Raw genomic sequence first — 22907 nt, 5'->3', positions numbered from 1 at the left:
AAGCCATTTATTCATTGTTTGGAAGGCGGTCTCAATCCAGCATGGCGACGCCAAAGCGACGCAAGGTTGAGACGTCTGAGGGCTCAAGACGTGAGTTGGTCCCTTGAGCTTTTACGCTGAGCTCTCTTGAGCCCAAGTGCCTGCTAATATCTTGCAAAGCAATGAGCGCTTTTGCTTTGAGGCAACAGCTACTTTCAGCCGGTCCGTCTTTGTCGCCAGCGCCTCAGCCTGATTCTCAATCAGCCCAAGAGTCCCAAGCATCAGCGCCGAAGCCCACCTCCAAGAGGCAGCCCCCCGTAAAGACAAGATCATCAAAAAGGCTTGCAGACACCGAGAAGGCGTCAGAACCTCTCCAAGAAGCAGCCATTTCAAGCTTCAGTCATAGTAAAATCTCAGACAGTCAAAATGTAACGCAGGCAGTAGATATGACCACCGCGCTAAAGTGAGAGAGTCTTCCGATGTGCCTACCGCTCGCTGACACTTGTGACAGTAGTCCAACGGTAGATCTTGAAGATGTAAGATCAGGAAAGTCTGGCCCTCAACAATTCTCGACTTTCAGGCCAACAAAAAGCAACTCCCGCAAGATCGCCGGCGGGATTCTGGAACTCAGGCTCCATGACAGCGAGGTAAGCGATACATAGATCATCACGCATTACCATGCTGACAGGGTTAAGCGTTTTTTGGTGCTCGGAAGCTACGGGATCCGGGTAGCTGACGGCGAGGTTACCATCGCGGGTGCGAGCATCCGGCCTAGCGATGGCATCAAATGGGTACATGCACCTCACTGCCATGCGATCCCTGTGCTGCGGTGTATGGAAGAGACAAGGCTGGAGCTTCATCCGCATCCGCAAGGAGCCAGTCTCCGAAAACTCGAGCGACTTTCGCCCCTCTTTCGAAGTTTGTGGCACGACCCGGAGCCAAAGACGAGCAAGCAAGCCGCTAAGAGAGATACATACAAAATTGTGGGAGAGCTCCTCCGAGACGCAGAAAGTATGGTTAACTGACTGCATGTAGATATGCACCACGGAAGATGCGCCGAAGCGGGCCTTGGTTCAGGACCTGCGCTCTCCTCCCGCCTGGAATAAGAAGCTGGCGGGCTTGACGAAAGCAAGGCAGCCGGACCAACCGCCTTTGAGCGTGATGCTCTGTGGCCCCAAATCATCTGGCAAGTCCACGTTTGGTCGGATACTGGGAAACCGCCTTCTTACTGGCGCTGGCCAGCAGACGCGAAATAGGAAAACGCCCCTATCGGTGGTTGTGCTAGATCTTGATCCCGGACAACCGGAATACACTCCCGCGGGCACTATCGCATTGGTCCACGTAAGAGAACCAAACCTGGGGCCGTCCTTTACCCATATAGCGGCAGGGGAGCAGCACGTATCTGTGGTTAGATGCCACTCAATCGCCTCGGTTTCTCCCGCCTCGGATCCAGAGCTGTATTTGGAATGCGCATTGGATCTATACCACCGTTACCAAAGCACGTGCCAGGGGCTACCCTTGATCATCAACACCCCAGGTTGGGTTCTGGGGACCGGACTCGATCTTTTGACCGAGCTGGTGTCAAACATCAAACCCACCGAAGTCATATACATGTCCGAAGACGGGCCTAAGGAGACTGTCGAGGGCCTGCAGACGGCTTGTAAGGAGACTTTCACACTTCTGCCTTCTCAGCAGTCGGAGTTTACCTCGAGAACGGCGGCACACTTGCGCTCGATGCAGGCGCTCGCGTATTTCCATACTGTTAAGGATCCTTCAAACAGACTGACATGGAACCCGACGCCGTTGTCGTCGTCACCACCATTGACGGTTGGCTACAAGGGCAAGAACCGCGGTGTTTTGGGTATCATCAGTTACGAGTACCAGCCACCGGCAGAGTTGCTTGCGGAAACGATCAACGGTTCGATCCTGTGTCTGGTCGAAGCCGAGGACATCAAGGCGTTTGACCGCCTCGCTAAGGAGAGTGAGGGAGTCATGACACGTGCACCAGGCCCTGATGCGATGGACGTTGACGGAAGTGCATCGAACTTGGACAGGATCATCTCGAAGACGCCAGAGGGTATCCCCTACATCCCAAACTCTGACGCTCAAACCTTGGACCCTCGATACTCGCAAACACTCGGCATGGTGCTGCTTCGCGGCATCGACACCAAAAATGGCGTCCTACAAATCCTCACCCCGATTCCTTTGGAACGCATCGTGGCTGCAAAAGAGGCAGGCCACCACTTGGTGTTGATCCACGGCAAGCTCGACTCACCCGGCTGGGCGTACACCGAAGACCTGTACTACCAGTCTTTCAACGGCACCGAAGGTGACGTTAGGGATGGCACGGTGGAGGTCATGGACGAGGACACGGAGAGTGATAGGTCAGACGAGGAGCCCGAGAACCTCGAGCTGGCCAGCGACGTCAGTGACACACCGTGGATCGAGGTGCTGCAAGGCCACGAGAAGCGGCCGGTGGGATCGCGTGTATGGAGAGTACGGCGGGATTTAGGGCGGGCCGGGCCGGGAGCTGAATGAGAGATGAATGAAGTGGAAGTAGATGCCGAATGGGGTGGGCTGGAGAAAGCCAAGGTGCATACCGCACCGCCACCACCACCACCAGCATCAGATACGTAGTACTATTGTAAGGCGCCTGCAAGGGCGGATCCGTGCCACTCCCGTCTAACGTCTCACATCTTGCATTGTAACGTACATACACAGAGCATGCTGCTGCATTGCTGGACTCGCATGCTTTCTCCCACTATTGTGCTGAGGCTTTGTCTGCTACACGCAGCCAGTTAAAACTGCCCAGGAAAAATACAGCGTACATCATTATCCGAGCCCCCCCTTCATCTCTCCCCCCACATCCTATGACGTTTAGGACCCGGTTTAAGGAATGCCCAATTCCCCAATGATACCCCTCCTTTCGGCCCCTCCATTTGGCCTCTCCACAGTTCCACCCTTTGTCATGCTTTCTCATTGCTTATCTCCCCGATAACCTAAGAACACCAACGCGGCAGTTCACTGCTGACTACGCGAAATTCCCCGACGGAGTGGTATTCCGAGGACTTGCCGGTGGGATCAATCCGTCGGTGGCATGGATGCTTTAAAGCTGCGATGAATTTGTAACGAAAAAAGTCTTTATTTGCCAGCTTGAGCTCTCATCAACGCCTTGGAATATTCTCGCTTCCCAACTTCACTCGTTTCTTCGTTTGACAGATACCCCGAATATGACGGCTCTTCCCGACAGCGAAGTCGATGTTCTCATCATCGGCGCCGGCCCAGCGGGGCTGATGCTCGCGTTGTGGTTATCTAGACTTGGTGTCAAGACGCGCATCGTAGACAAGAGGACCTCCAGAATCTACTCGGGACAGGCAGACGGGTGAGTAGCTCTCGTCATTCACGATGAAACTCGAATCCTTACATAGCATGCAGCTTCCAAGTGAGGACTCTCGAGATCCTAGACAGCTTTGGTGTCGGAGAGCGCGTATGGAAAGAAGCAAACCGCATGCTAGGTTGGTCAAGCCACGCCTGGATAAACAATCATGCACTCAACCAACTCACACCCCTGCAGAGGTTTCCTTTTGGAACCCGGACAAGAGCGGCAAAATCGCACGCAGCGCTCACGTCGCAAACACCATCCCCGGTCTCTCTCGCTTCACTGAGTCTGTGCTACACCAGGGCCGCATCGAGCAGTTTTTCCTTGAAGCCATCCGCGCCTCCTACGCCTCTGCCGCGGACGCCCTGCACGTTGAGCGCATGGTGATTCCCACGTCACTCGAGATCGACGAGAGCAAGGCCGAGGACCCGGACGCGCACCCCGTGACGGTGACGCTGAGGCATCTGACTGAGGAGGAGGCGACGCCGACGCAGATGCTGAGCAACCTCAACGACGGCCTCTTTAGGAGCAACCTCGCAGACGACGACGTGGGTGAAATGCTGGACCGCTCCAAGGGGCGGGAGGCGAGGGACGAGATTGTGAGAGCGAAGTATGTCGTCGGGTGCGATGGGGCGCATTCTTGGACGCGGAAGACGCTCGGGGAGGGGTTCGAGATGAAGGGCGAGACGACGGATGCTATTTGGTGCGTATTGGCGAGACGAAACGTCGGGAAGGTCGAAGCTGACGGATGCGATCTAGGGGCGTGATGGACATCGTTCCCATCACAGACTTTCGTGAGTGTGAACTCCGGGCGACGCAGTGTATCGGCTAATGAATCAACAGCCGATATCCGATTCCGGACCATAATCAACAGCACCTCGGGCGCAGTCATGGTCATCCCGCGCGAGAACAGAATCGTCCGTCTCTACATCCAGCTCAAGGAGGTCACAGCCGGCGGCGGCCGCGTCGACAGATCCCAAATCACGCCGGACTTCATCTTCAAGTCAGCACAACAGATCTTCAACCCGTACAAGCTCGAATATCACTACTGCGATTGGTGAGCTCAAGTCTTGTCACCAGGCCACGGGGGCCAACTGCTGACAGCGACACAGGTGGACGGCATACCAGATCGGTCAGCGGACGGGTGACAACTTCAGCAAGCTCAACCGCGTCTTCCTCGCGGGAGGTAAGTAGCCCTTGTTTCAACAACCCCGAAGTCAGCAGCTCACCGGCCCCCCCTCAGATGCTGTACACACGCACTCCCCCAAGGCGGGCCAGGGCATGAACGTTTCGATGCAGGACAGCTACAACCTCGGCTGGAAGATCGGCCTGGCCTGCAAAAACATCCTCCCCCGCCACGCCCTTGCGACGTACGAGCTCGAGCGCAAGAAGATCGCCAAGGACCTCATCGCGTTCGACGGCAAATTCTCCAAGCTGTTCACGGGCCGCCCTGCCAAGGACATCCAAAACGAGACGGGCGTCACCGACGACGAGCTGCAGCAGGCGTTCCACAAGAGCCGAATGGTATGCGCGATTTCCTAGCGCGGAATACGTGCGAGACGGCTGACATGCAAGCAGTTCACGAGCGGCGTCGGTGTAGACTACCAGCCCACCGTCTTCGTCGCCAAAGAGGCCGAAGAAACCGACCAGGACTCCGGACTGCGGAAGAGCGCCGCGGAGAGCACGCCGTCCCTCGCCGCCAACTGCAAGCTCGGCCAGCGCTTCCCGTCGCACAAGGTCATTAGCCAGTCCGACGCCCGCCTGTGGGAGCTGCACCACAAGATACCCTCCGACGGGCGCTTCCGCCTCGTCGTCTTCGGCGGTGACATCTCACGGGGGCCCCAGCGCGACAGCGTCAACGCCCTCGGCGCATGGCTGTCGTCGTACCTGCCTGGGCTGCCTACGATCGGCCTTTCGCCCTCGTCGGACCCGCATGGCGGGTCGATGAAGTTCAAGACGGACGCGGACCCGTCCATCGTGGACGTTCTGCTCGTGCACACGGCGCCGCGGGACGAGGTCGAAGTGCTGAGGGACGTGCACGAGGCGTACCACCCGTTCGACAGCAAGCTCGGCTGGGACTACGACAAGATCTTCGTGGACGGGGAGACGATGTACGAGGAGCCCCAGAAGGCGTACGAGAAGTACGGCATCGACCGGGTCAAGGGGGCCGTCGTTGGGCTACGTCCGGATGGTTATGTCGGGCTCGTCACCTCGGTGGACCATGGCGGCCAGGAGCAGATCCAGAAATGGCTTGACGGCGTCTTCCATGGCTGATGAGGATGGTCTCACCCCTCAGAAAAACAAAACGATCTCCTTCATAGAAGAAAGACCCAATCGCCGACGTTTGGTGTATTGTATTCAAAGCGCTTGATAGAATGCGACTCAGTCGATGCAATCTCATGATCACGGATTGTTGAGGTACACGTGTGTCTTTTCAGGGAAAACAATCAGCGTAAGCAGGAAGAGCCCATCGAGGTACACACAGGTGGAAACCGGTTGGCCCGATCCAATGGGGAGGGGTAGCTCTGTCATTGGCCAGAGGACAACCAACCCCTCTTACTGCGAGATGATAAGAAGATGAAATCTTCAAACCCGGGGAAAAGTGTGGTAGGGAAAAATGAACCAGTCGACTCTATACAGCAATGCCCCCGTCTAATTACCACGGCGTTATTCGTCGTTTGTTGTGAGGAGGAAGGGAACAAGGTATATAAAAAAAACCCCGCTAATTTCCAGCGTCATTGCTCCGTGAACCGTTCCGTTATCACGCATGACACAGAAGCGCGCCGAGCCGTTGAACCAACTACGCAGAGCGTGCACCGTTTGGGGGCGGAGCGCTCGGCCGGTTCATCCCAAGTGGAATATCCCGAGGCAGGGGTCTCCTCTGCTGCAACACACCGGTGGTGGTGATCTGGGAGGGGTGCACAGTTCGGTAGGGGGTATTCCAGCTTCGGGGGTGGGTATCGGAAAAGTGGAGCGGAGTTCGGAAGGGGGTTAAAACCCTAGTCACAGTGTAAATTAAAAAAAGGTAACTAAAATTATCCCAGCATATGCTCAGCATATCCTTTAAAATATAGCGCTTACCTTCTATAACTATAGAAGACTTAGCTACTTTAGTTCTTACTAAGTCTTCTATAGTTATAGAAGGTAAGTGCTATATTCTGAAGGATATGTTAAGCATATACTAAGTCTATACCTTAGAATATAGTACTTACCTCTTATAACTATAGAGGATTTAGTAAAAACCAAGATAACTAAGTCCTCTATAGTTATAGAAGGTAAGTGCTATATTGTAGAGGATATGCTAAGCATATGCTGAGTCTATACCTAGGACTCTTGCACTCTTCACACTCTACGCTAAGCCTAAATAAGCCTACGGAGGTCTTTTTACCCTCCCCTGAACTTCGATCCACTGGCCGGATACCCCCCCTGAAGCTGGAATACCCCCTACCGAACTGGATCCCCATCTGGGAGATGGTCGTGTCCAGGGAAAACCCGGCTAAGGGATCACCAAGGATCCCCAACCGCCGCCACCCCTGTCATGGGAAACCATGCCACATAGCAGAGCCATTATCACGTAGTGCCGGGCACGGGAATTTGAGCACACGCCGTTGGCTGCGGCGGATATCGCGACCGGTCAACAACCGCCTCTAGCGGGGGCGTAGCATCGGAGAATTGACCGCCGACGGCCTCGAAAGGTCTGCTCGTCCAGTGTGGTACAAGTATCAAGACGTCGAGAAATGCGAGCTGCTGCTCATTCTGCCGTATGAGAAAGATGTACGAGTTGACGGGTGAGGTGTTTGTTATTGTCATAGCAAGGATGTGCCATGGGGGGGGGGGGGGGGGGGGGGGGGTGGGATAAATGTCAGGCTCCACTTCCAGGTTAGGCTTACAGCAGTGATTTCATCGTGAGCAATGTACGGTTTGGGTGAGGTTCAGCAATCGCCGCACCGGCCAGTCAAAGATATTCCTGCTTAAATGGTACGCGCGCCTAGATGCTTTTGCTGACCTCACGGAGCTGATTATGTGCAAGTAACAAAAGGCATCATAATTTAAAATGTATCGTAATCCGCGAATATACAGGGACGAGGCCTACAGGAATGAGTATGGCGGCATTGTGAGAATGGTCTCTAGAGACCTATCGGGTACCCAGGCTAGCGGTGCCGCAACCCCTGCAGGAGTGTCGCCAGTACTAACTGGTGTTGTTTTGGGCTCTGGGTATTCCACGTATATTTGCATATGCATAGAACGATTGGCCGACAGCTGCTACATTGTCCGTCCACCGGTATATTTACGAGCAGCACCTCTCTCCCTCCCTCTAGAGTTCTCCATCTGATCCACCGTATAGGTTTTGAGATGAGGGCTCTCCTCCCTGCGAGGCGGGTACCCTGCAGAAGCCGACGACTCCCGGTTCCAGCCGAAGAGTCTAGATAGGTACCTACCCCCCTCCCGCAGACGACGGCCTGAAGTTAGGCCGAGGAGGATTCCGTCGATCGCGGACATGATACGGGGAAGGTGGAACGATTATCCAGCTGGAAGTGTTTACGATATTACGAGCGTGCCCACACACTCAATTTGTCGATATTCATCAGCACCCGTCTGTTAGCCAAACCGATAAGCCCATAATCTCGATTTGTACAATACCCTAAGATGTCACCACTTTCCCCGGGCTTTTTATTTGATTTTATACTTGTCCTCCTAGTTTCCCATCACCCTTCTCTTATTCTCTGTGGTAGTTTGGCGTAATGTCGCTCTCATCACGTTAGGCTTGATTACCGGACGCGGAACAGAGGATTAGATTACGTGTCATTAGTCAAAGCCCCAGCCCCCCGATTAATCAACAAAGGACATCTCATGCTGCACCGAAACTCTCCGCTCTTCATCACATCATTCCTCTCCCATTATATATACGTGGTCACCGTATATTCCCTCAGCATCATCGTCTAGCATCCGACCGCGCCTGGGCCGAAGTCCTGATGACAGTTGAGTCAATACTCGATGCACATGGCGAAGAGACAAACCCAAGCACAGAAGTTGCGACGTGAACGAATGGACCCAGCTCAGGAAAGAAAACAAAAGTAAAGACATGGAAAAAACAAGGAAACTCCGTCCATATCGCCAGATACCGACCGACCCGAAATGCCTTTTTTCTTACGACGCTTTTCCCAGTCGCTTCAGACGCCTTTGCGTGTATGCTCGAAGAAATCATGAACAGCAAACTCATCGAGACTTCCCAAAGAAAAGGACTCATTGTCATTCTCCCCGATTCATCACACGCAGACGCTTCTTCAAAGCGCCTGCGCAAGTCCAGGACTTCAGATACCAGCCGGCTCAAGAAGCCTTGTTGACGTGGCCGCATGTGAGGGGAATGCGCAAGCTGATACCGCGGGAATACTGGGATGACGTATCCCATACATTCCCGAATTCGGAGGTGGATCCGGCCAATCGCCAACACCCCCACTGATAGCTGAGAATGTGCTATTCATCGCAACAAGTGTTGCGGTCGCTTGCTGAATGACTGACTGAATCTAGGACAACGTTGCCACTACTCGTCGAATTGCTTGCCGATGCCTTGAAGATCCATGGGCAAGTTGTCATCGGCCTGGCCGTCGGTGGGTTCACTACCTGCTTTCTTGGGAAGGAGCTCGTCGATAGCAGTGACTGCGTCCAAGATACGCCGAGTCCGAGCATCTTGGTGCTCGACAGTGCCGGCATGATCGCTGCTGCGACCCTGGAGGGCTGTGTCCGCAAGGAACAGGTCGAGGCGCGCGCGCTTCTCCGCCGAGTTCTGCTCGACCGTGTTGGGCCCACGCGAGTTACCACTAGAAACCAGCGTCGTCAGTCGGACCGAAAGCGAAACCATCGAATCAATACCATACAGGGAGGGGTACGGGTGGAAGAGCGGGTTCGGAAAAGGAGGGCTCAGCTTGTGGCATATTCTTGGGCTGACGAGGTTCCGCACTTGCGGTTGTTTAGCTCGTCCTCTTCGATGACATCCTGTCTGGGTAGCCATCTCAAGACGACGCATGAGCTACCAAGACACATGCTTGAAGCAGACTTCATGGACGGACTCTTGCGTAGGCGAGCGATGGTGCCTCATGGGCCGTGTTGCTCACGTACCTGTAGGCGGAGCCCTGCTCGGCAACGTTGGAGGCAGCGTCGGCATTGCCGTTCTGCTGTGGAGAGGCTTCCATGCTGGCGTTTTGGGAACAGCAGAGGCTAAGGGAATGGAGCAACGATTCCGTTCAGGTGTCTGTGCGGTGGGTTGCTCCGGTCGTCTGCGGGAGGTGAATGTTGTATAGTTTTGAGGAGAGGTTGGCGGCGGAAGGGGAAAGACAGGTGGGTTTGGGGGAGCAGGGCGGCAGGAAAGGTTCGTCGAGTGAGGAGCAAAGCAAGGTGTGAAGTAGAATAGGGGGAGTAAATAAATACGATACACTTTTGCATGACCAAGGACACTTGCGATCTGGGGACTATGCAAAGGAGAAGGAAGCTCCTGGGGGGGAGAAGAGGGTAGCTTTTTTTTTTCTTCGCGGGTGCAGAGGGTCGAGACGCGCACAATTGTGGTGCAAGTTGAGATCGTGTTTATGAGCGGAAGGTGGGGGAGGAGTAAGGAGCGAGGCGAGGACTCAGTATGTAGTGTGGAGGGGCTTTGAGTGACAGTTCCTTTATCAGGTACCCAAGTAGACGGACAGGGATTACAGCTCGGGTAGCCGATCTCGCTTTGGGACGAGGTCGCGAAACCCTTTTGTCGGCGGGCATGGGGAAACATTTTTTAGCTGTTAATCCAGTCGTAAAGCTCATCTGGGGGTCCCAGAAGAGAGTCCTTGTCCACATGATGATGCTCCCCGGTGAATATGATCCGCAAGTGTAGTGCAGCGCAGCGCAGCAGCAGGTGCCAGCATTCTGCATCGTTCAAAGTACCTGGGACGGAACGGTTTGGTCTGGTCCAGCCTGGAGTGCCGCGCACATACGCACACCCGCATACCCACACAAGCCCCTGTGCCTCCACCCTTTTCCTACCGTTCTGATCATCCACGGGCTGCCGTCTGACCAAGAAGCGTAATGGCAGGCAGCCTCCATAATCGGGTGCTCGGAAATGGAGGAGGATGAGGGTTAATCGCACAAGTGGCACGCCCCTCTTCTTCTCACCACCGACGCTCCAATCCCAGATCCACTTTGCTTCCGCGATGCAGGCAACGTAATGTGTTCATGATACGGTACGGTCCCGCCTCCGCCTCTGCCGCCTCCTCTCTGGTCAGCCCTGATCAACCGCTTACCATTAGAATCCCTGCCTTTCCGACCTACGTCGGCCGCTACTTCGCATGAGCACTCCAAAAAACAAGTTGATGAGCCATGCGGACGGTGCTTCCCGTGTCTTGCCCCCTTTTGCTTTCACTCGCTCACCCGGGCATCTTTCCTTTTCCCCCCCACCGTTTCCCCAGCCGTCTAATCGAACTGGCGCACAACTCACCTCGTTCATCTCATTGCTTATCCCCCGTCCGACTTCCTCACCATGGGCTGCCTCAGCCACAATGCTTGCTTACCATTACACCGATACTGTCGCCAATTAAACGCTCCAGCCAGGAGCTACCAATCGACTGCCGAGAAAGAAATGTAAAAATCTGCAGTGATGCTGGCAAGGTGCTTGCCACGCTACGCTCTTGCCCTGGAGAAATGGAGAGAGTTACGCGTGGCTTGGAATGACCCAGTTGCCCACCCACAGCATTCTCCCCACCCCTCTCTCTCCACACCAGAAACGGCGATCCTCTGTAACGTTCTGCGACATTCAGTTTCTGCACACCCAGAGGGCCGGTGCTGCAACGTGCCAATTGAAAGAAGGCTTCTTTTTGAAACAGAACCTAGTGACACTGGTTGGCGCTCGATTTGAAGCAAACCTCGCGGGCGCAGATGGATAAAAATGCAAACGCGTGAACGCATCGCTCGAGATGGGCGACTGGCCATTTGATTTGGCACCGTACAGCCTCCGTAGGCGACTTGGGGGTGCCGGGCGAGAGTCACGTGGTCGGCCTCGAAGCAATTGCTGACATCATGGACCCTGTGGTTGGCGCGAGTCCCAACGGCCCAGCACGCACATTAATCAGGCGTCACGTTTCTCCGTCGTGGACTAACTAGGTAGTGGGAAAGAAGCAGTTGTACCAACAACCCCAAAATGTAACGCCGATAGGATTCGAACCTAACTGACTACAAGTACTCCCATTTGCCACGGTCGGTGGCAGCCACCCAGTCGGTTTACACACCGTCTGACGGGATTTTTGCTAGGCCGTTTTCTATCCTTTTTTCTTTTACCTCCCCCCACTGTTCATGCTCTAGGTAGAGTGTGGGGGTTCGCCCACACTCACCAAAAGGGTTCGCATGCCTCGCCCCACTATCTTCATGCTGGCTGCCTGCCGTTTGGTCGCCCTACATGGTATATACTAACCGAGTGTAGACTAGCTGGCTTCTTGATCACGGCAGTTGCCGCCGGCCTGGAAGGAAGCGGCCATCGTGGTGCTCAACTCAATGTGGCGACCAAGGAACCGTTGAACTGAGAGATCAAAAACAACAAAGAAATAAGAATGGTTGCAGTTGAAATAGAGTTCGGACGAACAGAACAGCAGGGTCCAGGCCACTTGGACTCCAAAGACTGTGTGTGCAATGACCATGTGGGAACCGGCCATAGCGGCCCCGCTGTCATGGGTCTACCTGGTAGGTACTCAAGGATAGCCCACCGAGACAGAATGCTTGAAATCTGGGTCGTGTAGCGAGAACCAAGTCTCCATCAAGGACTGATTGTTTGCAAATCAAATTGCGATGAACAAGTTGTTTGTGAAACAAAGTGACAAAAAAAACCTCCCCCACACGAACCCGAGGGAAAGGTCCGACTGTCGTACCTGACAGGTCCAAGTCCTGCAGCCACCCCTGGCACCAGTCCCGTCCCACACACCGATGCAACGTGCTTTGAGAGGACGAAAGCGAATGATTTACACTACACTACATAGTACCCAAGTACACGTACGCCAACGCCGTCGCACATGACGATTGTGCGCCCAGCCCATGACAAAAACCTCTGGAGCAATTGCGGCGTGACGAACCCATGCAGGAACAGGCAAGCTAGAATTGCACTCTTGGCTGTTGCCCACAAGTGTCGGAGATCGTTTCCAGAGAGCGCACATAAATAGAGAGCTTGACATACAAGTCTAAATAAAAAATTGTCTAAGAAACTAGGCTCAGACAACGTCAGCGTTGAACTTCTGAGCTTGTGGGGATGGGATGCTGCTGGACCTACAACGCCAGGTGCCATGGGGGGCATGTCTGTCTGGAACCCATGCAGAAGCTTTCGTAGCACTTGGTGAAGCCTTTCATTCCACAGCCACGGAAGGTGTGGCGCTCTCATTATGTCCGACTTCTTGGTACGTTTTGGTAGTGCCTCTAGGTATCTTACTTCTCGAACTGTGATCCGGTTCCGCGCAACGCTAAAGGCACAGCGTCGACGGACTTCCCGGTAGCGCAGCCGGCCCCGGCGCCATTGGAGCTTAGACCGAGTTGATCGATGCTGGCAACGGCAGCAGCCGCCGGCGACGACGAGCGCTGTTGAGTCGCGACGGTCCCGTGAACAAGACGAAGGGACTGGTCCGAGAGGAATGTCTGGATTCGCGCGTCTCTCTGGGCGCAGGCTTCACTAGAGGTTTCTGTATTCGCAGCCAAAGGATTGCTGCAATGTCGGGTATCATCAGCATGGCACGACACGACTCAGCAGCTCCGCAGAAGAAAGGGCAAAGAGAAGGGCGGGGAGAGGCTCATCTGAGAAACATACGTGCTGACCGAGCCTTGCTGTGGAATGTTGGAAGACATGCTTGGGAGGCGACGGGAGGGAGAGAGGAGCGGCCCGGGAAAAAGAAGGGACCTTTTGGCTGGTTGTTTGGGTTGGGGCTGCTGTTTCTCTGCCGCTGTGATGGGAAAATTGAGAGGAATGAGGGTAGACGGCCTGTGTACTTCTTTGGAATGTAGGGAAACAAACATAGTTGTAGTCGGCGGGCCACCTCGGTTATATATGTGGGATGAGAAGGAAGAGTCGGGGGTTGCGCTTTCCGTAGCTGATTTTTCGCTTTTCCTTTTGTTGCTTTCCTTGACAAGATAGGGGAAGTGAGATTGAGAACGAGGAAACCAGACAGGCAGCCGTGCTCAGGTACAAACCTCTCTACACCATGGCCCCGGTGCCCGTCGGCTTGTGGCTTCCAGGCTGAATCTGCCTCCCCCTGACCACGGTCGGCAAGGTGAGACATTTCTGCTCGGAGAGGGAAGAGATGAACGAGAGACGCTCGTTTCTCGAGGTACGCTAGAGTCTGAAGTGGTCTGGTCTGGTCTGGTCTGGAGGTACGTTGCTTTGGTGATTGAGGAAGCCCTCCCCCAGGACCACCATCGGAAAGGTGAGCTGCAAGCAAGACGCTGAGATGAAGACCCGAACAGTCGGGAATAGAATAGGAATAGGGTGAGAGGGCGGAAGGCTAAGGGCGAGAGGAGTGGGGAAGGGGAAGGGCGCGGAGCAAGTGCTTGTCTGTCTGTCTGTTCCTGTAGAAAAGCAGAGAGTCGACGAACATGGAGGTAGGATGGGACGGAGGGACTGGGACTGGGGACCACCCAGGGGGCCGACCCTCCCGTCGCCAGCAAGCGTCGTTGTCATTGTCTTGGGCGGAAAAAGCCTGTCAGGTACCCGGCGGCTGCGGAGAGGGGGCCGCACATTATAGGAGGGTGGGAGGTGAAGCGAGGGAAAATGTCACTACGAAAACATGGTAGGTCTTTCAATCGCCAAGTATCCCCCCAACCCCCCTCCCACACCTTGCCAATAATACGTCAAGAGACGGAGCACAACAAGCACTTGGAGCTTGCTCATCAGTCTGCTGCGTGTGATCCGAAATCTCTGCTTTGGTTGACAGGGGATGTTTGGCTACGAGATTCGATCGTACTATGTTTCTGGGCGTGGTACCTGTCTCTCCCCCCCGACTTTGTTGGACCATTGGCGTGTACTTGCGCGACCTTACGAGGGACTGCCGTGTGAGAGTACATACCTCGGTCTGCTACGTGTGCGCAGTACCTAGGTATGTGGGTGTTTGCGACCAAAGACCAACAGCTCTACCCCCCTTGTCCAAGTCGACGACTAGGTAGGCCAGTCAAAACCAGGGGGCGGGGATTCCCGGAAGCCCATCGCTCGAATGAAAGACTTCACCGACATGATGTGCGCTCGAAATCAAGGTTGGGGGTTCGTCACCAACTGCCTCAGTGGGACGGCAGGAGAGACGTGTGAAAGATCAGAAGGACCTTGATCCCGGGCGAGCTCAGAGCCGCTAAATTGGAGAAGCAAAGCAGACGAACGCTCACCCCTAAGGGGTTCGAGAGAGACCACCCAGCCAAGATTACAAAACTAAAAAATATCTCTCCTTCCCGGAAATCAGTTGGGACGAAAATAACTGAAATGTCTTCAATCGACGATGTATACTTTAAGAATATCACCCCAAGCACTGATAGCGAAGCTTTTCTGTTTACTTTGGGTCGGAGCACATCTGCTGGCAGTTCACACACGTCAAAATGCCCACCAAGAGTCGAATTGGTCCACCACCCTGAATGGTGTATGATACCACAAAGTCCTTCGGTTGGAGGGTTCAAGCTTTCGGTTGTTGTTTCCGTGCATGGTTGGAGACGCAGCGTTCTAGCGATGAACGAGCTTCGTCAAGCCTCGGCCATGTCGCCCTTCACTTTTGCGAGCGCCTGTCATGACCAACTGGCGTTCTTAGCTTCTCTAGGATGATTTCAAGCGGAGCTATCTCACATATGTATATGGCATACACGTGAGCTTTTCCGTCAGCGGCCGCGTCGGTTCAGCAACCGACAGCATGTGCCCTCCGAGTGACACAATCAAGTCTCGACTCGTGACGTGACGCGAATGCAGGTCCGAAGGCACACCTTTGAGAGTATTTTGCCACTTCAGCTCCCCGGCCGTTCCCATGACATCCGTCTGGACCGGGATCAAGGTGCTCGAAGGACCATCTTTTTGCGTTTCTGCTCTAGTCTCCAGACCACGGCGTCTCGTCATCAAACCCCGTCCACTCACGGCAGCTTTGCATTTACCCATATCTCGTTCTCGGGCGAGGCTCGACCAAATGGGCGCGTCCCTCTCTCGCCTGCACACTGCACCGACTGTTCCCACTCATGCAATCATCAGTCGCAATTGCGATGAGTACCGGCGTTGCCGCTAGTTCTGCTATCTTTGCACCCAATCCAATTGGTATCCCATCCGCCTTATGCTGACCAGACTCGCATTAGTCGAGGGCATTTCAAACCACTACGTCCCCCGGGAGATTGCGGTTGCCTCTTATTAATGTGAGCCAGAAGCGCCTCTCTGAGACCCATCGGGTCCTGTAACAAAGTGACACAAGTTGTATGCTAATCCGACTAGTACTTGTTGGTTGCTTCCCGGAACCCGCTGGTGAGGTGTTGCTTGTCGTCTGGCTCATTTTCCCCCAGCGGCGCTGATTTGCCCTCTCGTGACGAACAGGGCGACATGTGTCTCAAAATCACATGCTAACCCCCCCCCCCCTCTGGATTCAGGTCCGCGGAGCGCTCTGTGACCGGCTTGACACCCCCAGAACCCAGCGGTGTCGAACAACAAACACTCACCGTCGCCCTTTGGGATCGTGGGATTAAACGGCTAGGGTCAAGCCATGTCGCGCAAGGCCGATCAACCTTGTCAGCCATGGGTATCTTTGCGAGCCTTGGCCATGCTGCGCAAAAGGTATCCATTTACGTGCCTCGTTGGCGTGCATAATGTCTAGCAGCCTAAATTTCCAGAGACCCGTTGTAGGCGTCATACCTTCGTCGTGTCTCTCTCACCTCTCTCATCTCTCAAATGTGATCATCAGTAAGATAGCACAGGAAAAAAGAAGAAGAAGAAAATAAGAAGGGAAAAAAAAAAAAAAAGGTTGGATCAGCTGAATGATGATGGTCGTAGATGAGGCTGAGACCCTTAAAGTAGCTAGCTATTTTAGTCCACGGATGGGAGTTCGGCAGGGCATCCCCGGCCATAGCGTCTGCTCGGGTACGTACCTGGCAGCCCGGGCACATATGTACGGGGTGGCAGGGATAAGTTAATTACCCCTATGATGTCACACCCCCTCCCCCCCCCCCACAACTGATAACATAATAGAGGGGGAATATTCACCAAAAGTGAAGTCCTGTAGTAGGGGGTGAACATTAGTCACCTAACAGGGGTAATTAACTTCGGCCTGGTAGTTCAAGGTCCTGTAGGTACCTACCTACCCAAGGTATCCATCTACTTCCAGCCCCATCCACAGCCACAGTTCAAAGAGCCTGCCACTGTTCGGGGTTCAGTATTGAAAGCGAAAGTGCAGTCTATGAGTACACGGCCTTTTCTATTGAATCCCTCACCTTGGAATTCTAATCAATTGCTGACATTACTGTTTCTATTGAATTGCGCTTATGGTATCGGCAGCGCTGCAGTCACTCCGCCATCACCCTATTCGAATTGCTTCCCAACCCCCTTCAGATCTTGCTCCATATCCAGTCTCAATGATGCTGTTGCACTTGATGTGTCTCGTCACGACTCGAAGGGCTTCCGAGGCGTTGCAATTTCCCGCCGACCTCTCCGTGAGCGCGAGCGAAATGAGCGTGTGGTACGCACCAAATGAATGGCATGTGATGTGAATAGAACTCGAGAAAACATGTAAAGAAACAGGGTATATGCCTTTTGAGAGGGACAATCCCACCTTATACTGTCGCTTCTCATGATTATTGAATGCGTAGCAGGGACTTTGGGCACCGTTGAGACGGCTCAGATCAGGTGCAATGGGTTGCTGGCCGCGGCGGGACCTCTTTGGGAGAGGCTGCTTGTGCAAATGTACCGAATACAGTGAATGAGAAGTAGAACTGGTGCCAGACAGGGGAAGACACATGAATCCATGATGAGCAGGAAGAGAAAATCTAAGAATAACGAGACAAGAAGCCCACTGCGTCCAGTCTGGTCAGCATGCGAGCGTACTGGCGAGGCGCATTCGTGCTGGCGTTTCAAGAAAACCGTGACAAGCTGGGGCGATCTGGAAGACAAAGCCCGGCAAGTACCATGGACATATCTTATATCGAATCATTCCCTAGGTCCTTAAAGCCTGAGGACTTAGGAAAGCCGTTATCTGCCACCGGTTCTCAGTATGGTGCAGGCTCTTGTCTCATGGTCGGGTTCGAGATTGGCTCAGCAGCGCAAGACCTGCATGGTCTACCGGCCGTAACTTCAGTCAATTTTAGAATACTGCGATGTTTGGTTCAGCCATCCCTGTCTCCAAGACATCAACGGGCTTTACCTCGAAAATCCCCGTGTGGCTATCACTTCAGGTGTTCCACACATGGCCCAAACAGCCGAGGCTACTGACACCCGTTCATAATGCGCATGGCGATGGTGTAAGCATTAGCCGTTAACAGGGAGCTGTCAAGTCCTGTCGGCTCACGCAAGCAGCAGGGTTCACTACGACTACAGATTAGAGCTATAGCTTGACTTGGTGCGCTGATGGCAGTTTTTAGGTTGAACGTACATGCTTCGTATCGTTTTATAAAACATAAGAATTACACGGCATCGACTTCTCCATCCATGACCAAACCACCATCCCGCATCGCGGTGGTCTATGCCCAGATTGGTTAGGCAGTTACCCCGCGGCCGAAATAGGCAGGTGGGGGCGGGTCTCAGTCGCAACTGGGGATGGACAACGGCAAGGAGCAAGAACGGGTACGTTGAGATGGTGGGTTTCTCTTTCCCCCGATGCATCACACCCTTCGCGACTTCCGTTCCGGGCCAAATACCACACAACGGAATTACGTGTTGGCGACAAAGGACGGCGAGTATCGATATATTGCCAAAGCCCGTCTCCAAGAGTCTCGGTAGGTGATGCAACCCCAGTCATCGGCCCGCCCAAAACTGAGCCCTGACCCCCGCCAAATCGGCGTTTACGCTGTAGACCCCCCGTCACCTGGCGTCTGCTCCGACGGTGGGCGAAAACCGCTGCAGATTCCTGGCGATGATGTTGATCTCCGTCGCGAGTCTATCGTTGCGGCGCTGAGCATCTTCAGCGTTCCCGACGCAGGCGGTCGGGATATTGGCGGCGGCATGCGTGTCGATTGAAGCGGTGCCCGGTCGAGCCACCCGAGGAGCTTCTGCCTCCAGCTCTGATCCTCTGGCTAACAGATTAGCTCAAGTGCCCGACGGACGGCAGACACACGATGAAGGTGGGGAGGGGGGAGGGGGGGGGGGTGCTGTGATTTGCCGCGGGGTGTGTCAGCAGTAAAGGTGCTCCGGTATAGTCTTGGCAGATCTAAGCACAGAGGCGATAATGGTTAAGGAGTCAGGATTTACCTTGTAGCACTACCGTTCAGGGCTATAGTGGAGGCCATCGCTATCTTATCCCAGCCAGCACGGGGAACTAATACTTTCGACGCGTTTTCCCAGATGGAAACTCGGGGCCACCTTGTGGGAAGTTTCTTTTCTCTTTGAGAAAGACACTATAGACTGGGTTACTCGAGGAGACTTCGTGGTAAGTTACCGAGGGGGTATAGAAGAAGTATGGAAGAGGAGTGATACTGGATGAGCTCGGCAAGGGCTCGACACCAACGAGCTTTCCGAGCTGCCTGTAAGAAACGAACCCTTGTCCAAGGTATAGCGTACTTAATTGAGACAGCTAGATGTTCCTGGTTGATGCGGCCATAAGAGTAGGATGATCGGGTGGAAAACCAATGGAGGGGATAGCGCCGTATAAGTATGAGAGTAAGTACTGGTCGTCGTTGAACAGCACCTCGAGCAAGGGTTTCGACCTTGCCGATTTAACAAGAGACGTTCCGTACCGAGGCTCATGTCGGCCAGAGATGAGTGTACGTCGTCGTCGTCGTACAAGATAAAGACGTATGCCGCCCAATCCAGACATTGGCATGTATACCAAGAGGTACGTATAGAGTTGAGGATGGGAGGGGGGGGGGGACGGCAGGGGACAGAGATTTTTAGAGCTACCGCTGCCCGGGCTCGAACAAAGCTCTGTGGTTTAGGATCTGCTACGTAGTAGGTTAGGATTCACGTGGGATTGGTTCGGCGGGCGGCGGTGGGGTTGTTTACCAAGAGCAGAGTGCAGGTCCAGCACAGGGGGTAAGAACAGGGGTCATCAGCCACGGCCGAAGCTAGACCTTCAATACCAACACCAACACTAACTTCAAACAACAGCACATGGGCTGGTTTGATTGAACTGCAGAAGTGGAGCATGCGTGGGAGAGCCAGATCTGGCGAACAGGCGTCGCGTGCCTCGGCTTCTGTGTCGCCTTGCTTATACAGTATGCAGTGTGCGTCATCCCATTTATTGTCCCTGTTGGCGTCAAGGTTAGGGGTGGTTTCATTTGCGGGTGCCGTTTGTGCCAACACCAACACAGGTGAGTTTAAGCAGACATAAACGGTACGTACTCGTCAGCCGTCATCTGAAACTGACCAATCATGTTACACTGTTGAGGCTCCATCACCATTAATCAAAGTCCGACATGGACATCGGCGAGAGGCCGACTCTGTCATTTGTATGTACTTGAAACCTCGGCATGATTTTTTATCGTTTGAAAAGGTTATTCCATCACGACCATACCAAGTCGGCCTTTGTGATACTCGTATACTCCCTTTTTATTCACCTACTGACTGGAGATCGCACCGAAGACGTCTGACAAGAGAATAATCATGGTGCATATAGCTAGAAAGAAACGCTGATGCGCCTCGATTGCATTCATATTCGGCAGAAATTCTTATACCGTCCAGCGCATTCGAAATAGTAAGCTCGTTGCATGCCGCCGGTTGGTAGCCGCATCGGCTGTAGGTTATGAGAAATCTGCACCTACCTACATATGCATGGGGTCTGCCGGAGTCTTTGAAAGTCTGTGGGGTAAACCACAGGCAGATGGGTCTGGGAGTGTTCTTAAATTTGCAAGTGTCTGAAGAACAGACATAAGATAAAGATGAACTTTTTGCATAAACCGTCTTCATGTTTGGATGGGACGATGAAATGGACTTCTGTCGGTTGATGGAAAGATTAGGAAATCTTCTCGCGTTGACTCTCGACCATTCGCAGGCGTGTCAATTTCTGCAAGGTGTGTATATGTAAGTACAGCGGGCCTCCTTGATTGATAACGCTACATAACTAAATCCGGTACCGCTGTCAGATCCTGCCGCTGTTCCCGCAGTATCTGGCCTGCGTCTGCGTCGGCAAGAGCAGGGTACTAGCAAAGAAGATGAGCAGCTCAATCCGAGTAGCGGGGTGACTTCGGATAAACCGGACATTTTACCATGTGTGTTTCCGCAGGATGAGACTTCACGACATGGAAGATCCAGCTGCTATAGCATCACTCCATCTTGGAGTTGCAAGCCAAGAGAGAGGATCAATCGTGGCACATGGGCTACCTTTACTGCATTTTGTTCAAATCTTTTTTGGTCAGGCTGTAATCAAGAAAACACAAATTAAGTATATGTAGCAGCTCATAGTAATGTGTCGGCCCCCCTCCATGACCATTGTGGTCGATGTGCAGACAGCAATGGTATCGAGGAAAAGACGGCTCATGGACCCCCCTGAATTGGACATAAGAGACAAAAGCAATGCGACCCAACCAATCATTCCGTCTTCCTGCTCGTATGTCTTTGCACAGATTGTGCGGTACGTAGTTATCGTCGACGGGCATCCTGTCTCCGTTCGCACCTTCCCAGTCACTGCGTTCCCTCCCTTATTAGACTTGAGCATTATGAAACGTCTCCTGAGAGGAAGTCCTCTAAAGCCTTTCAGCTTCCTTGAGACTAGACAACTATTCTTGCCTCATGCTGACGAAGTAGGTGCGCTTTGAGGCCGGAAGCGCTTGCTTGTGGTATCGGGCCTTCTCGGTGAAGGAAACCGCTTGCAGTCCAGTCCACCAAGACTTGAAACCTTGTCGACCATCCAGGCCTCCATCCTACATCGTCTGAATCATCAAAGATCTCGACCCCGGTCTGAAAAGAAAGATGCGTACAGTGATCGTCGTCTTCACGAAGGTGTGGGCCCTGATAAGCGACATGGGGAACGAACTCCAGCACAGCACAAAGTCTTCGGCCATCATTTTATCTTCGGTCTCAGCTTATCATCAGCTTTCCGAGAGGCATCACTGGCACGAGCTTGGTGCGCCTTGACTCTATCGTGCTCCTCCTTGTCGGTGTGGAGGCGCTCGTAGAGGTCTCGATGCTCCGCCAGGTAATTGGCAACACAGGACATTGTCTCGGCGGCATGGGACTGTTGATCCGAGCTCGACCTGGTATACAGTGAGAATTTTAATCGTTATTGCATCTAGTTCCAATGAATTCACTGACCTTTTCATAGATTTACCGTTCACTACGACCGACGCTTGAGAAGTCGACATCTGGTATTGAAATGAGACGGCTGTTTGGCGAATGCTTGTCGACGAAGTGAATTGCGAGACTTTATACGTCGTCCAAAAATATATATTCAAGCTCAGTTTCCGGATTAGAGAAACGAACGAGTACGTGGCTGCGGGCCGATAGTTACGACTACTTATGGGCGCGGAGGGCTCGTGAAGCCACCTGCCGCACCCCTTCCTCCAGCGCAATCTTGACCGACACCCCACGACGAGAAGCTTGCAGTCACACAAAATCCTATGGTATCAACTGCAATCAACTACGCCCTGATGTGTTCTCTTTCTGGCTCCAAAGATAAAGGTGCCGAGGGACTCGAAGGCGGCACAGTTCCCATTGGATGTTCGGCCGAGTTGACGAGCCTCCCGCCCATGACCATGTACAGGGAAGCGCGTATAGGATCTCTGCGAAATTTCTCGCTGTGAAGTACTACTGGGCTTCTGTCTCACCGAAAACGACCGGCAGGGCTCATAGGAGGGTGGCTCGGCGTGATCGCCTCTCACACTGGGTAGCCGACCAGTTGGGGCTTGCCTGACTATGCCGATGTTCTCTACTTATGGCTGTCTCACAAGGATCCATGTTCTGCCAGCGTTCCAGCTCCTTGGCCACGAACAGAGCGGAGCAGCCCTTGTCAAAAGTGCTCACACAGTCTCTACCAAGCTTCCGGGGAAGTCAGGAATAGCTTCCGACACCCGGTATATTGGGCATTTGACGACCAACCAAGCCGCCTCCTATGCATTCGGCCTCGCCTTGCATTGGCAGAACCAATGCCAGTGGATCGGCCCATGCCGAGAGGCCACGCTCTGCCTCGGGGTAAGATGCTCGCTGTGGCTGCGCCGCACTTACCCTTCCTGTGTCGCGCGTGTGGGAGAACAGCATAATCAGTTGGATGCACGGAAATGCGACTCAGAGGAGAGAGCATGCATATACATGGCCAATCACCCGCCGGCTCCGAGCGAATCTATTTCCCATTGGTGTCGGCAATCAGAAGCCAAGGATGGCCCTTTCGTCCACCGCCCTTTACTCTCGTAAGCGTCTCTTCGCAAGCATGGAGTATGATGCCTTGGCTGTCTGCTTCCTTGA

General features: G+C 53.7%; 6 protein-coding genes across 6 annotated transcripts; 3 read left to right on the top strand and 3 right to left on the bottom strand.

The window, feature by feature from the left end:
- Positions 1-41: 41 nt before the first annotated feature.
- GLRG_06697 (uncharacterized protein) lies at positions 42-2517 on the top strand (the record flags this gene model as incomplete). Its single annotated transcript, XM_008097551.1, has 5 exons — positions 42-90; positions 160-442; positions 521-626; positions 675-962; positions 1015-2517. The coding sequence occupies 5 exons, from the start codon at positions 42-44 to the stop codon at positions 2515-2517; spliced, it is 2229 nt and encodes a 742-aa protein (XP_008095742.1).
- Positions 2518-3209: 692 nt separating this feature from the next.
- GLRG_06696 (FAD binding domain-containing protein) lies at positions 3210-5632 on the top strand (the record flags this gene model as incomplete). Its single annotated transcript, XM_008097550.1, has 8 exons — positions 3210-3361; positions 3415-3494; positions 3554-4061; positions 4118-4152; positions 4202-4415; positions 4471-4544; positions 4602-4882; positions 4937-5632. 8 exons carry the CDS (start codon positions 3210-3212, stop codon positions 5630-5632), a joined length of 2040 nt encoding a protein of 679 aa, XP_008095741.1.
- Positions 5633-8900: 3268 nt separating this feature from the next.
- GLRG_06695 (uncharacterized protein) lies at positions 8901-9549 on the bottom strand (the record flags this gene model as incomplete). Its single annotated transcript, XM_008097549.1, has 2 exons — positions 8901-9177; positions 9476-9549. 2 exons carry the CDS (start codon positions 9547-9549, stop codon positions 8901-8903), a joined length of 351 nt encoding a protein of 116 aa, XP_008095740.1.
- A 3244-nt stretch (positions 9550-12793) lies between these two features.
- On the bottom strand, positions 12794-13207 carry GLRG_06694 (uncharacterized protein; the record flags this gene model as incomplete). The annotated part of the gene is made up of 2 exons (XM_008097548.1): positions 12794-13067; positions 13170-13207. 2 exons carry the CDS (start codon positions 13205-13207, stop codon positions 12794-12796), a joined length of 312 nt encoding a protein of 103 aa, XP_008095739.1.
- A 5092-nt stretch (positions 13208-18299) lies between these two features.
- GLRG_06693 (uncharacterized protein) lies at positions 18300-18533 on the top strand (the record flags this gene model as incomplete). Its single annotated transcript, XM_008097547.1, has 1 exon — positions 18300-18533. One exon carries the CDS (start codon positions 18300-18302, stop codon positions 18531-18533), a length of 234 nt encoding a protein of 77 aa, XP_008095738.1.
- Positions 18534-21226: 2693 nt separating this feature from the next.
- Positions 21227-21666, bottom strand: GLRG_06692 (uncharacterized protein; the record flags this gene model as incomplete). Its single annotated transcript, XM_008097546.1, has 2 exons — positions 21227-21363; positions 21561-21666. The coding sequence occupies 2 exons, from the start codon at positions 21664-21666 to the stop codon at positions 21227-21229; spliced, it is 243 nt and encodes an 80-aa protein (XP_008095737.1).
- Positions 21667-22907: the final 1241 nt, after the last annotated feature.

This window comes from Colletotrichum graminicola (genome assembly GCF_000149035.1).
Source record: "Colletotrichum graminicola M1.001 genomic scaffold supercont1.27, whole genome shotgun sequence".
Classification (NCBI taxonomy): Eukaryota; Fungi; Ascomycota; class Sordariomycetes; order Glomerellales; family Glomerellaceae; genus Colletotrichum; species Colletotrichum graminicola.
The sequence above is the reverse complement of the archived record's forward strand: the minus strand, read 5'-3'. Positions and strand labels throughout refer to the sequence as shown.